Source organism: Cucumis sativus, chromosome 3, assembly GCF_000004075.3.
Source record: "Cucumis sativus cultivar 9930 chromosome 3, Cucumber_9930_V3, whole genome shotgun sequence".
NCBI lineage: Eukaryota > Viridiplantae > Streptophyta > Magnoliopsida > Cucurbitales > Cucurbitaceae > Cucumis > Cucumis sativus.
Genome location: NC_026657.2, coordinates 690,982 through 705,901, shown reverse-complemented (window position 1 = coordinate 705,901; position 14,920 = coordinate 690,982). Strand labels below are relative to the sequence as shown.

Below are 14,920 nucleotides of genomic sequence, written 5' to 3'. Positions count from 1 at the left end.
TCTCAATATTTAGTTGTGTCCTGGCAAATAAGAAGCATAAAGATAATATATGACAAAAGTAGATTCAAACCACAGCCACCAAATTATAAGTTCTACCATCATGTTGGCTATTAGTTCTCTTGCCAACCACCAAATGCAGCAGAGTCGATTGTTCCGTGACAATAGTGAAGGTGCTTGCAAGCCAACCCAACTTATGAAAATATTATATATATATATATATATATATATATATATATATATATATATATATATATATATAAATGTAAAAAAAATCAAAACCTTATGAAATTATTGAAAATCTTAAGAGACATTCAGAAATTAATTTGAAGCTCTCTCATTTCTGAAGGTCCGAAACCGTACCATTTGTGCTTGCTGTTAATGAACGACATGTACAAATAATATTATTACACTTCAAAGGGAAAGGTGATTAGAGAAACATGTATTTAAGCACTGGAAAAGCACCCCAAAATTGTGTGTTTCAATCTAGAGAAATGAATACTCAATCTACTATTGTGAACTAAGCATAATATATAGACATCAAGATAGTACCATTGATACATTTTTGTGTACTTGGTAGTAATCAATCAACCTGTTATGATGCCAGCCAAAACCTCGTTCTTGCCTCGAGCGTAGATCGTGTAAACTAATCTAATTGCATCAAGCCATCCATCGAGTGTGTCCCATGAGTCAGCAACCTGATAGAATCAACCAAGGTGATCAGTGCACTCCACTCTAGCAGTAGCTACTCGAGACTCAAACATATCAGATAATAAGACATGATAATCTTTCAGATTAGGTAAAAATTGATAGGTTGAATGTCGTTGTTCTTTTTCCTTCTTCTTTGTTGTTATCATTATCTTTTACATTGCTAATGGTTTTTCCTCTTTACCATCCTATTGGATAAGCTACTTTCAATTAAATTGTTTTCAATTGAAACAGAGAATTTAAATCATGCTACAATAAGCTCACCAAGAAAATGGGTCCATGGATTGTGTCAATGCAGAGTCCAGCACCAGGTGGTAAAGTAAGATCGGCACATGCGGATACAGAGACGATATCGGGAATTTCTACTTTGATTGTCCTGTCGCCATTCAAGGTACTTCCAGATCTTCCTAAAATACTAGGGGATGTTTGTATTTGTTCCCCTCCTATGTTAAGCTGAAAGATGATTAGCCATGAGCAGCAGTTTAACACGTCAGTTTCTTCCAAAGTTAAGAGATAAAAGAAAATAAATAGATAAATAAAATTGTACCTTTTGCAATACATCATGATTTAGAAAAAATTGTGAACGTTTCCAATCACTGTGAGGAGCAAGTGGCCTCCCCACAGGAGGTGCAGTCAGGTATCCAACTTTTAGATAGGGTAACGGCAGCTGTCAAAAAGCCAAGATCCATTAAGTTCACAAAAAAGTAATTACGTATCAAGGGATGCCACCACCAAGTCATTTCAAAAGGACATGTGCATTTGAATATAAGATAAGTCCAAATTCGGACGGTACAGATATCTTGTAAATTTAAAAAATACAGTAAAATGCTTGAATGGGGTATATGCTAAAGTTGTAACGACGTGACATATCATGACTCTACATTTTGACTGCTAAAGTAGTCTTCATTGATACAGTAAATCATGAAACTTAAAACCAAGCATACCCCAACTGTTGATCACATCATAGGCCTAATATGGAATCCATTATGACAGTACCAGCTTCAATTATTTTAGAACTTTGTACAGATCTTTCGCATCTTCCCATTAAAAGACCAATACAACGCATATTATATTAAACCATATGAAAAATACAGCCAACCGGTTTATACTGAGCAAATAATAGAACACAAGACATGAATAAGTGTGATCCGCATTATTTGAGGGGAGTCAGAACTAACCATGGAGCGGACCAACCGTAAGGCGCTGCTATAAACCTATTAAAAACAAAAATCAAAATTTCAAACTTGTGCAGAAATACATGTTTAATTGTTGGTAAGAATGTAAAAGAAGCTGGACTTACAGAGTAGTTTGGTTTTAGAGCATGAGCAGCTGCAATATAAATAGCAGATTGGCTGTATAACTCATTGGGGGAAACATCCTTAACATTTCCTGATCCACCAGTTCTTAATGTGTCCTCAGCTAATCCATACTGTAGATGCCAGAATTGAGTTTAGGTTTGAGCAAATTTATGTTATCTGATCTGAATAAACCAAGAAGTCTTCCTTCCCATTGTCATTTAAAGAAACAGAATTCAAGACGCTCTTAAATACAGCTATACAATACAGGTTGATGAAGTTATTCTAAACACGGTGCATTAAATAGATGTAAGGTCATGTAATTTCCATATCTAAAGCAGGTAACCGACTCACCAGAACAGTGCCAAGGTTGTAGATTGCTCGATGAAAATCAAATTGCAACTGTATAGCAGCACGGAACTGCAATGGAAGAAAACTGAGTAATCAAGGCATAGAATATAAAAGTAAGTTTTAACGTGTAAACAAAAGGCTGGAATTATTTGGTATTTAAAAGTTTCAAAATAATAGTTGACACCTTACTGATAGCTGTTTTTACAATTGTCTGCTTTTCTCGTGCCGGCACAATCGCACTGAGTTCCTGAAATGGATCTTGAAGTCAATAAAAACAATTTTTTACACTTTGTGGTTGCATAGGTGAGGTGGGCAAGAGAGTCTTTCATACAAAGATTAATCTAATGTGAAAAGCATAAGTACCTGTAGGGCAAGCCCCCAATTATTTAACGCCTGAAACAGACCCAGAAAGGGTTAGAATTAAGGTATTTGCAAAAAAGTTATTGAGGCTTAGAATCAATTTCACAGAAGAGGACACAAAATGCAAAGGAAGAAGAAAGTCCCAGAGACAAATTTAAGCACGTGGCTTTCCTAGCAGTTTCTTGGGATGTACCTGGGGACTATTCCAGTTGAGTTGGACAGCTTTTTCATAATTTTTGGTAGCCTGAAAGATAGAATAATTGCAATGATCAGTTGGTAAGAAAATCATTTTTTTCCTCTGGAAGGTATGAAATTACAAAAGAGGGGGATGACGAAAAGGAAAAAAATAATTACTGAAAATTAGATGAATGTGGAAACAAGGGAGTAGTAACAGAACACAAGCAGTTCTTTTTTCATTCTTCATTTCTCCTTTCGAAATTTTTATTTATTCTAATTTTTTCAAGTCTGAAATATGTTAGTCAGATTAGGTGTCAATAACTATTTAGGATAGAATTTTAATAAGATCGATTCAGTCCCCCAATTAATCAGTATTCTAATATAAAGGCACCTCTATTTGTGTTTTACAAACATTTCAATTTTTTTATTACAATATTGATGATGAAGTCTAATTAGACACTTTATTTATTAAACAGTTTAACCACCTAAATGACGCTTGTGAAAGAAAATAAAGTTTTTTCTTTTTTCTAGATATAAAATTTCAAGTGCTTGGGCAGAGATCCAAACATTCAACGCATAAGGAGGCTTAAGGCTATTGATTCCTTCACCTTCACCAAGTCAAGAAATCGAAGACAATATTTAACAATAGCACAAAATGGAGAAGGCCAAGAGTGTCCATGGAATCACAGTGATCAAATTAGCACAGTAAATAGCCAAATTTTAAATCTTTTCCAATCCTGGAGGAAATTGTGGACATATACAGCCCATAAAGGATAGTGCTCATCCTCTCCAGTCATGGACATTCCCAAATTCCAAATGATATCCATACATTAGAGATTGAAGTTTTTGTTTATAAATGTGTAATGACGATAACCTACTAGGGATGGAAGTATAAACCTGCTTCCACAGTTCTTCGGCCTCCTTCGTGCGACCACGCATTTTGGCCCGATCAGAGATTGCAATGGCCCAATTATAAAAAGCCTGGGATGCAATCCAAATACATCATTAAGACAGCACCAAAGATGAGTTTTGCAGTTCATGTGAAAGTTGCATACAAATATTTTCTAACTCTGCCAGTAACAAGTATAAACAAAAGCCTAGTCTTAGTCATGGTTTATCAAAACCTAAGCTAAGCAGGATTAAGTAGTTACTGATGTGAAAAATGGACCAAAGGAAAACTAATTTTGATCCATCTTGAAAAAAAGGATGGCAAAAGAACTCTTAATCTGAATAAATTCATTTCTGGCAGAATCAATATACGTGCTTTTCAAAGTTTGTCCCTCTTTTCGTCTTTTTTGAATCTACCGTCAAACTTTTCGCAACAGCATCTTGAGTAGTAAAAGTATAAAAAGGTTTTTTTACATACATCGTGAAGTGTTGGGCACAGATGGGTGGCCTCATCATACTTTTTACAAGCCTCCTCAAGCAACGCATCTTTAGAAGGTGAGGTGGAATCTGGACTAACATTGTCTGCACTCTCCTGCAACACCAGATTTATACAGAGTTTTATCGTGATGTTGCTTGAAACAGAACGAAATATCTGTACATTTTGTACTATATTATTATAAAGAAGTTGTACTTGTCTATGCAAAGAAAATTAAATGTCTCCTTGCATTTTATATCCATGTTGTCTCTCTATATAAAACATTGACACTTGTACTGGAAGATGTCAGCTAAGTTGTGATATATTTTTATACCAAACACATAATTCAATTCAGCTAGAATTCTTTTAATGATTCATCAATAAGAGCTCCCTGCCTTGCAACGTTGTTGATCAAGAAATGGAACAGAAGAAAAAAAGATAGTTTCCAAAATGAATAATATAAAGTCTCAGACCTGGAGGACCAAAGCCCAATTGTACAAAGCATCATAGTCTTGACCATTTCTCTCAATTGCACTAGCATACCTGCATTATTTGAATGAAAATAGATGTTTAGAAACAAAGGGCCTCTGTAGGAGTGCCGAAAAGAAAATTTTAAGAAAGAAATGGACTTTCTGTTACTGATATGAAATAACTATATAACATGTTTTATCAATAATTGGGACCAAAGGCAAATTGTAACATATTTTGCCAATAGGTTTACAGTTAGCCCTGCCTACATTTTCTAAAGAAAAAAAATAATAATAAGTCTAAAGCACCATTTTGATCCTTATACTTTGAAACTTGTCCAATTTTAGTCCATCTTCAATGAATCTCAAATTTAGTCCCTCAAAATTAATTTTTTTATCAAAATTGATAAAATAATAATAATAATTCTCATGCAAAGAGACACGATATATAAATATGTTTTCAAAATTGATAAAATAAAAATAATCTATGCATGCATGAGTTTCCTTCTTTTTTTCTCGGTTGCAGTGAAAATCCCATTTCCATTCTATCAGTGCATCACAATGACATAACTAGAGCTAAAGCACAAGCTCCTATTGCAAGAAAAGGGGAAATACAGCTCGGCCCTTACTTCAAAGGAATTCAAAGTACAAGATACCAGAACTATTGAGAGAAATATAGACGTAGTTGACAGACCACTACAAGGTACAAAAAGTATTATAATGATACCTCCTAGCAGCAAATGTGAGAATCCTTTGGCGAGAACGACCCTCTTCATCGACACCTGTAACACTGTTGATCAACTCCATGGCAGCTCTACTCTGTTCAGAATAAGGCTGATGTGGGCTATCTTGATTAAGGCTGTGCAAATTCATGCAGTAAATAAAAGAAGAAAAGAAAGATTATAGCTATAAAGACAAAAGGTGGTAACATCAAAATTCTACTCTTGTGAATAGCAACTAAAGATTCCACTGAAAACAGCACTTTCTTAATTCAAACCAGAGTCAAATGGAAAGAAAGAAAAAGAAAACTAACTGATTAGTATTCAAAAACAAATGGACAGCAGTACCCATAAATGAATTGATTAATTCCAAAATGAGTCATAGATCCCCTATAAGTGAAGCTACAAGTAGAGGATGGAACAAAAAGAAAATGTAAAAGATGCGTTATAATTGTGAGAAAATAATAGGGTTAAGAAATCAAGGGTCGTGACATGAATGATACTAAGGAACTATTAAGATATGAAGGGAGCATCGGTAATAAGTTAGGGAGGTTGGTATAGTATTTGGCTCTAAATAAACTGAGGGGGTAGATTCCATCCAAGTAGCCAAGTACCTCAAGTACTTGGGTTATCCTGTAGCTGTTATCTTTTTATATTTCAATCAATTTAGTTCTATGTGGGTTCTACCGAATTGCAATCCATAAAACTGCATTAGTAAGAGATCTGAATAAACAAATAATGTTGACTATAAAGTAGGGGTGTTGTTGGTTCACGTTGGGTTAATTTAGAACCCAAACCAAAACCCAGCTGCAAGTTATATTTATATCCTAAAGTTAATCAAACCAACCACGTTCAGTATGAAAATTAAGCAGGCCAAACAGATAACAGAGATTTTTTTAAAAGTTCATACCTATGTGGTTAATAGAAAAGTGCAATTGGAATTGGCAACTCAATCCTACCCGACCAAAAATCATCAAAACTGAAAGCAAACTAAACTTTCCTAGTTCCTACCCACCTTATAAAAGCCAATTTGGTCTTATCCAAAAATGAAATAAAGGCACATTTTGGTGAAATGAAATCACCAAAATTTGAAGCCACAAAATCCAATTCCATAGCAACAGAAGTTGATTAGAAATAAATCAAAGGCAAAGGCAGATGCAAGAAATTAAGCAACATATGAGAGAGAGAGAGAGAGATATTGGAAAACAGAAGCAAAAACAACAACAACAAAACTTGTTTCCAACCAAAATTCCCATGGTAAAACTTCATTTCAACAACCCAAAGGATCCTGTCTAAGTCTACCTAACCACTAGAAGTATATATACATGTATATAATATTTAAATATCCAAACTACAGAAAAGCTCTATAGGAGTATATCGTGGTTTGGGATAAGGTAATATTTAATAAAGGAAAGAATTAAGCATATCATGGGTTGGATTGGGTCAATTTGCTGCAATTTCCAGATCTAACAAATAATTCGATGAAACTGAATGGTGAATGTGAACAGCCACATACACACAAGCTCAGTCTAATAGAATTGGATAGGGTCCGTCAGGTTTGCTGACACACAAAACAAAAGGCCATATAGAGAAGCCATTATATTTACTTTCTGAACGTACACAAAAAATGTCTGACCATAACAACTAAAGCCTGAGTCTGAGGATATCATTCGATCGTTGAAAGCAATCAGTTTATCTTACCTTTCTAGGAGGAAAAAGAAAGACAGACCCCTTTGAGGAAGACAAATGACCTAGACAGTTTGAGAGAAGAAACCTTGCAGGCACCAACAAGCAAGCTCGTTGGAAAACTTCTGATCAACTTTGACTTTCGGAAATTGACATGTTCAAATGGGAGTCATTTAATTTTATGCCTAAATAGTTTTCCTCCAAAGAAACTAACCCATAACATTTTTTTAATAAAAAAATAGGTATTCAACCCTCAAGTTTGACAGAACAGTCGCAAAATCTCTCTCCCTCTAACGGAAGTGATCGCAGGATAAAAAAAAAAAACAGGTTGATCATTCAGCATTCACTTTTTTTAAAAAAAATAATAGTAACAATAATGAGATTATACTGCATAATTAGAAAGAACTCATTTTTACCAATCAACCATATTCAGTTTAATCAACTAAACAAAAGAGAACGAAGAAATCTCCAATGCCAAGCAAGATTCCAAACCTGTAACCGGAGTTCCCCTCGGGTCTCTCGCCTTCAGATTCATTAAGGCTGTCGCTACCATCTTCACCTTTCAATCCATTCAACAACTCTCTCATTGTAAACGTTCGGCTTCCTTCGTCTTTACGCAACGCAGGTTGCAAGTTCTCCGTGTTGCCGTTGGATGGGGTGGAAGTTTCTTTATGCTCTTCAACACTCGGATCTGTAACACCCGTCACTACATGTAAATGAATTGACTCCGATAACTGTTTCCTTGGAGACTCCGGCTCCGAATCTGGTACTCCATTACTAACTGATTCCGATTCACGTTCTCGTTGTAATTCAGAACTGGGAATTGAATCTACTGTAGGTTCTTCTGGCCCTGATCTGGGTTCAGTAATTTGATCTGATTCTGATGAAATGTGTGGTTGGATTTCGATTCCGTTCTGCAAATTATTAGGTTCCTCGGGAGTAGGCGACATGGTGAAGTGTCGAACAGGAAGAGAATGAGAATGAAGCAAGGATCCGGAAAACGAGCAGATTGAAGATCAACGAAACTGAAAGTTCAAAGTCGAGAAAGAGAGGAAAATGGTGAAATTACGTTTTGTTGAGTAATAGGAATTCTGAAGCTCCTAAAATTACTATTTTGCCCTTCGTGAGGAAACCCCTAATTTCCACTTCTTTCTCCTCCCTCTCACTGCACAGTGCACAGCAACGGCAACCTTGGCCACGACGGCGATGGAAACTTAAGAAAAAGAGAACCGGCGACGGCGTTGATCATCTCCTTCAGGCGCGACGATTGCCAAAAGGCTCAAAACACAAAGCATTTCTGTTCTCCACAATCCCAACCACGTTCCTGCAGAAGGAAAGCTTGGAGGAAACGTTCATGAAGATGATGAACGACCACTTTTAGTCTTGGTTCTTCTTCGTCTCGCCGTCGACTCCGCTTCGCCAGAACGGCGAGAAAAATAAATCAGATTTTATCTTTTGGCGCTAAATTACGGAAAATAGAAATATTGGTTACCACTAAAATTTATACATACTAATTTACCTAAACAAGATTCCAAAATATTTATGTTGCTTATAACAAAATTCTTACAAGAAAAGCTTGTGAGGTTGAATCAATTAAAACTCGAGATCGAATATTAAAGATGGAAATATTTCATCTCACAGTAATTGCGGCTGAGAACGAATAAGTTAACGCATAATTCTTTTATCTCGGTGCCACTAAGGCTCCAGATACAAGCCAACATGAGCTTAGCTCAATTGGCACCTGTATGTTCCTCTAGACAATAGATCCTTTGCAAAAATAGGCTCGAGATACAATAACTAAATAAAAAATTATTTTATTTTGAGCATCCTGAGGCATTATATACCCGAGATTGAATTAATTAAAGACATAATTATTTTGTCTTGGACGTCTCAGAACATGGTATGCTTGTGATTATGTATCGATGCATGTGTGATCGATTTTATCGCACGTGTGTAGTGTTTTTCTTATCCGATCAATCTGGAGGTTAGATATTATATTTTTCTTTTTCATATCATACTATAATTATGATACCTTTATTAAAATAAAAAAAAATAAAGATATTAAAAAAAAAAAACATCTTCAATGAGGAAAAGATAATTTTTTTGTGTTCCAAAGTGTTTCGCCCTATAATGATAATAATATTATTACCATCGGATCAAATCAATTATAACAACGAAAAAAATACGAGAAGGAAACAAGTTCAACTTAGAAGTTATAGATATTTAGTTTAGACAAAAACAATAAAAACTCAAATGTTTTGTAATCGTATAAAGATTGACAGGTAAACATGACAATATTGACAATGTCATTCTTAGCTGACAATGACATCATTTGAGTCCAAACGAACAATAATAACAGAGTCAAAAGCCATGTCAAGGCTAGGAACATAGCTAAAAACCTCTCTTGAAAATGCATTATAAATAACTTGTGGTCTCGAAGAGAAATAGTTAGTAATTTTCAAATTGAAAATGTACCTCTTGTCCAACAAACAAATGGGCTCAAACCCAAGTCCAATAAGCATATGAGCCCAAGTCCAAACCCAGCTCGCAAATGAGCTCAAGTCCAAACCTAACAAGCAAATTGGCCCAAGTCCAAACCCAACAAACAAATGAGCCCAAACTCACCTAAAGCCCATGAAATTTTTTCTATAAATAGAGACTATTGTCATTCATTTTTTAGGGTGTTTGGTTAAAGAAAGAATTGAAGATTCAAACTAATTCTTCGTATTCAAACTTATACAAACTTTCTAGACGTGCAAGTTGTATCAACCTCGAGATCAACATCTTCTAAAAGATTGAAGATTTGAAATATTAAACTTTCCTTGGATTCCAGAAGATCAAAGTTCAAATCGACTTATAACTAAAACATCCTGAATACCGAAGTCCGAGAAGTTCTAAAGTTTTTATCTTGTATTCGAAAGAAAGCATCAAAGGAATAAATACTAGAGATTACATTTGTTATATTCATCATTATACAAAGTTCAATTCCATGAAATACATTTCTTCATAATCTTGTGTGAACAGTACCATCTATGTACCAATTTAAGTGTTGAAATGTGACAGGTTAGGACTATATGGATGCAAGAAATTTTCATGTCAGGAGACTCATGAAGCGAGATCAAACTAATAAAAGTAGACTGAAGGTCAAGCCTGTAACGATGATGAAAGCATGTGGAGATAAATAAATAAAATAATACTTAAAAGAAACTCTAAACGAGAGTCGTTATGTAATACAAAGGACATCGAATATAAAGGTAAGGTCAAAACCTCAAGCTTGAAAATCCAAAGTTCAATGCACTCTTCTCTCACGGTCTCATAACCTTATTAGCCTCATCTCCTTCGTCTATTTTTTTTTTCAAGAAAAATTATGTCAGATAGCACAATTTAGAAAATAAATTAAAAATATCATACAAGTACAAAATGTTTAATAAAATGGTCAACATTGACCAGTCAATTAATAATTTTAGTTGTTGCTCTCATCGATAGACACTATCAATGACAAAAAATGATAGAACATTTCTAAAATTGAAAGCTATCGGTAATACAACAACTCGTGATGACAACTATCATTGCTATCATTCACAAACTTTAATTTTAAGAAATTGAAAATAAACTCTTGTAATGGTAGTTGAACGTGGGTTTTTTAATCTCGTAGTATTTGAATACATCATTGTGTAAATGTCTTAACAGTTAATTATTTCTTTTAGTATGAAAATTGAGTAATTTATTTATAAATTTAAATTATATTTGTGGAATTAATCACATTAAAAAACTAACAAATATTTAAACTCTTTTAATTATTTTTGTTTGAGTAATAGTTTTTTTTTTTCAAAAAAATAATCCTAGATATACTTTCACCTTCTAATCCTTTTTTATTTATATATTACCAATAATTTAAAAAATCAAGCTAACTTAAAAAAAAAAAAAAAAACTTTTAAAGGGTTGTTTTTGTACTTTGAAATTTGACGTATTTAAAAAAGAAGCAAATCATTGCAAGACAAAGAAAAAATAGACTTACCGTAGAAAAACAAAAATGATTACCAAACAATGCCTTAATAATTAAAGATTCTCAAGTTTGAAAATTCATACTGAATGCATGAAAGAGTATTTGTTGTTAGTTCTTTCTCTCGTTCTTTTGATTACTGTGTTTCTCTTTTAATTTGATAAATAAGAATAAATGTATCAAACACATGAATACTTAGAATCTTCAACACGAAAATGTAGACTTTAAAGAACAAACATTGAGTCAGGAGTATGGCAACAACAGGAGTTAGTAGATACATTTACCAATTCTCAATCAAATTCTTTTAACGAGTTCCTCTCTTGTTGGTAACTCGAATGGCTAATTAGTGAACTAATAAACTATTTGTTTGGGTTTGGGTAGAGGTACTTGGAAACTCTTGTTGGTGACATTATTGAGTTTGTTGAAGGTCCACCACAAAAGAAGAACAAATTAAAAGCTTCCCTTACAACCAATTTTAGATAAGCATTCCTACTCAAATCTCAATCCTTCTACTCACCAAACCCTATCATTCTCTTATTTTATAGTTTCATTATTAGAAATACACTTTTCACTTTATCATTTAGTTTTGAAAAAGAGAAAATTTTTTTTGCAATATATGTTATCCTAAAATGGGATCTAAAACAATGTGATCATTTTAGGTCTCCACTGGTTCAAGGGACCATATGATTTTTATAACGTAGATATCTGGAATTATTACAGATATCCGACATCCTTAGATAATCATACTTGCTTTATATTACGTAAATTAAAAGTATACTTTCAAATGTATGAAAAAAATACTTGTATGGTTGTGTTTGTTTACTAAGAAAATTTATACTTTATGAATGTTTGAAAATATATACAATACCTCGAAAATGCATCCTACAAAATTATTAGTCTCTTTAGAAAATATACCTAAAATATATAGGTATATTTTAAACAAACGATAAAGTTTATAATAATTTTCTTTTCTTTTACTCAAATGTGTTAGTTGAACTATGCTCACTTTGGTTAAGTTCATAACAATTTTTCTTTCATATTTTAAAAGTTTTTTTTCTTTTCTAAAGTTTATTTTTAGACACGTTTTTTTAATGTCACACCCTATTTGTATCAAGTGAGTTTCAAATTTAGATGGAATGATGACCCCACGAGAAATTGAGGGGTTCCAATTAGGTAGGGATTCTTAATTATGAGTGAAATAGTAGAATGTTTTTCTTTTAAGAGAATTTGTAAACGAAAATGGAAAAAAGCAATAATAATTAAAAAGTTAATAGAAAAAAAATAACGAGAACTTACCACGTGACTTAATCATTCCAAAATTTAGGAAACTTGAAAAAAATACAGTCAAAACAAGTTATAGACATTTTATCATATTTGTAAAATTTTAAAATAATGTGTTATATTTGCTATATTCATATTCTCAAAACGTACTCATTACAATTTTCCTTTCAAATATAGAAAAAAAAATTATTTACAAAAATATTAAAATCAATCAAATTTCCTACCATCCATTTTTTTTGTTGAAGATAGTTTCAATTTTTTTCCTATCCATATAATTTATATATTTAAACTCAAATTTAAAAAATAAAAATATTTATTAAACAAAATATTAATATTTTATCCTTATATATTTATATCCCAAACATAAAAATTCATTGACTTTTGTGCAAGAAAAATCAAACCCCATCTTCTAAAAAAATAAAAAATAAAAATATAAGAGATGAGGATGAAAATCAGAAACTTGTATCTCAATTATCATATCTACCAATTTTGATCATACTATTTGTAAATTGTAATGCAAACAAATTAATTAAACATATGATTCAAATTCTTTAGGATATGAACATGAAGTAGAATTATATATATATATAATATTCTAATTAAGATGAGTTTGAGACTTTAATGTAATGAAGGAATTTTTCTGACCATTCAAAGTTGCTTTTAGGGATGAGGATGAAAAGCTTTGTTGCCCTAATTTATTCTATCATCAACCACCCTTAATTCCTTAAGATGATTGTCTTTTTAAAAGATAATAATAATTTAAGATTCAAACAAAATTTAAGAATATTTTTCTAGCTTTCAAAATTTCAACAAATATATATTTTTTATTTTTTTTAAAAAAAACATAAATTTAGATCATTTTGTTTCCAAAATATTTGAAGTTTTGTAAATATCCTTTAACTTTAATGGTTTTATTTTAAAAAATAATTTAATTTTTTAATGGTTTAATTTAGTTTTTTTTAGTATAAATTGAATCATTTCTTGGAAAGACGAATGAAAATTGAATCAAACCAAATAGTATATAACCTTAAAAATATACGTTTTTTATTAGGTATCTTTTTGTATTATAGTTAGTATGATGCACATATATTTGTTGTTTAGGAAGAAAAAAAAAAGACTAATTATCGAGTGGGTGCATGATTTTTTTTTATTTATTTAGAAAAGTAGTAAAAAAAAGAATATAATTTCAAAAGAAAAATTAAAAAAAAATGTCAATAATCGAGAACCAAACAAATAATAAATTGATCCAAATAAAATTCATTGGTTCCCTTTTCTATTGAACAATTGTATGTGTAAAACTGATTGATTTGGTTTAGTTAGAGTTCATGAAGTCGTCTAACCAATGATTCAATAACAAAAAGGCTGAACATAAGAGACCTCAAGATCATTAAAAGACACGTCAACTACTCAATTCCATTATCAATGACTTTAAGACTAAATACCTAATAATAACATCGACACTCTGGACGACGATTATTACAACAATTTTTTTGGATACAAGGAAAAAAAATACCAAACAACACATTAGAGGTGACAACCCTATTTGTGAAATCATGGACTCAACATATTGTCTTGTACATAGTGGAAATGTATGCACAACGATATCATATACGGTTTTTTCTTCAAAGAAAATTAACGTTGGTATTCTTATAATCGATGGTATGATATTCCAATTTGATCGATTATTTTTTAGGAAAATTCTAGGAGAGAAGTAAGTTTGTAGATTTGGTGGGGGTGACGTTGGAAAGGGAATATCCAATCTATATGATTTGAAAAAAAATGTGAAATAATGATAAGTGGAGAGACATTGTAAGGTCACAAAATTTTGATAAGGACACCATATTTGTGGAGGAAATTTTACCTAAGAAAAAAGGAACTTGCCTACCTCAACTATTATTCTTTAAAAAATTGAAGTATAAAAATCTAAAAAAAAAAAACTACAAATAAGACTTGAATTCAGGTTGGAAGAGGAGCTAACAATAGTTAATTGGTTCTGTTTATATATGTTATATAAAGACAATAAAGTTGAGGGGGACTCAAGCCCCTCTAAGCCTATACTAAATTCGTGGATACATATACATTCGAGTCTCATGAAGACGAAAGTGTTATATTAGTAAAATTCTCAATAGTTTAATTTTTTCTGCTTCTTTTGTATAAGATTGTTCGTGTTTAGAGCTTCCATATGAAATGGTTGAATAATTTGTAAAAGTTTGACATAGTTTTAATTTAATCCTTAATTGAATTATGACTTAAATAAATATCCAAATATTATATTTAAAATTTTAATACGACAATTAATCAAATAATTGGTATTTAGCAATCAAATAATTTTGTAATTAAATTTATATATCGTCATTTGTGTAGAAAGAAAAAAACATTATAAATTAAATGAATTGTGCTCGTGGTGAAAACTTTAATAAACGATATATAGGCAATAAATAACGATTATAGTAAATGTAAAATACAAGTAAATATCGTCTAAACTTTATACACATATTCATCTATATATTTAT

The 14,920-nt window shown here is 32.0% G+C and overlaps 1 protein-coding gene across 2 annotated transcripts; it reads right to left on the bottom strand.

The window, feature by feature from the left end:
- Positions 1-310: 310 nt before the first annotated feature.
- On the bottom strand, positions 311-8,589 carry LOC101213929 (protein HLB1). 2 transcript variants are annotated; one of them, XM_004146085.3, is made up of 14 exons: positions 7,616-8,589; positions 5,446-5,577; positions 4,725-4,794; positions 4,255-4,368; positions 3,786-3,869; positions 2,905-2,955; positions 2,715-2,744; positions 2,536-2,598; positions 2,355-2,420; positions 2,006-2,134; positions 1,884-1,919; positions 1,253-1,372; positions 970-1,158; positions 311-695 (listed from the first exon to the last, which is right to left on the bottom strand). In XM_004146085.3, exons 1-14 carry the CDS (start codon positions 8,071-8,073, stop codon positions 585-587), a joined length of 1,653 nt encoding a protein of 550 aa, XP_004146133.1. In that variant the 5' UTR covers positions 8,074-8,589; the 3' UTR covers positions 311-584. The 2 variants fall into 2 exon arrangements, with proteins under 2 accessions (XP_004146133.1, XP_011650298.1); XM_011651996.2 differs by lacking the exon at positions 7,616-8,589 and adding an exon at positions 7,139-7,260.
- Positions 8,590-14,920: the final 6,331 nt, after the last annotated feature.

Coding starts and splice junctions, on each gene's coding strand:
- LOC101213929 (XM_004146085.3), bottom strand. CDS start 8,073: ATGTCGCCTACTCCCGAGGAACCTAATAATTTGCAGAACGGAATCGAA. Junction 2,135..2,354: donor ACAACCTTGGCACTGTTCTG/GTGAGTCGGTTA, acceptor TGGCATCTACAG/TATGGATTAGCTGAGGACAC. Junction 1,159..1,252: donor ATCATGATGTATTGCAAAAG/GTACAATTTTAT, acceptor ATCATCTTTCAG/CTTAACATAGGAGGGGAACA.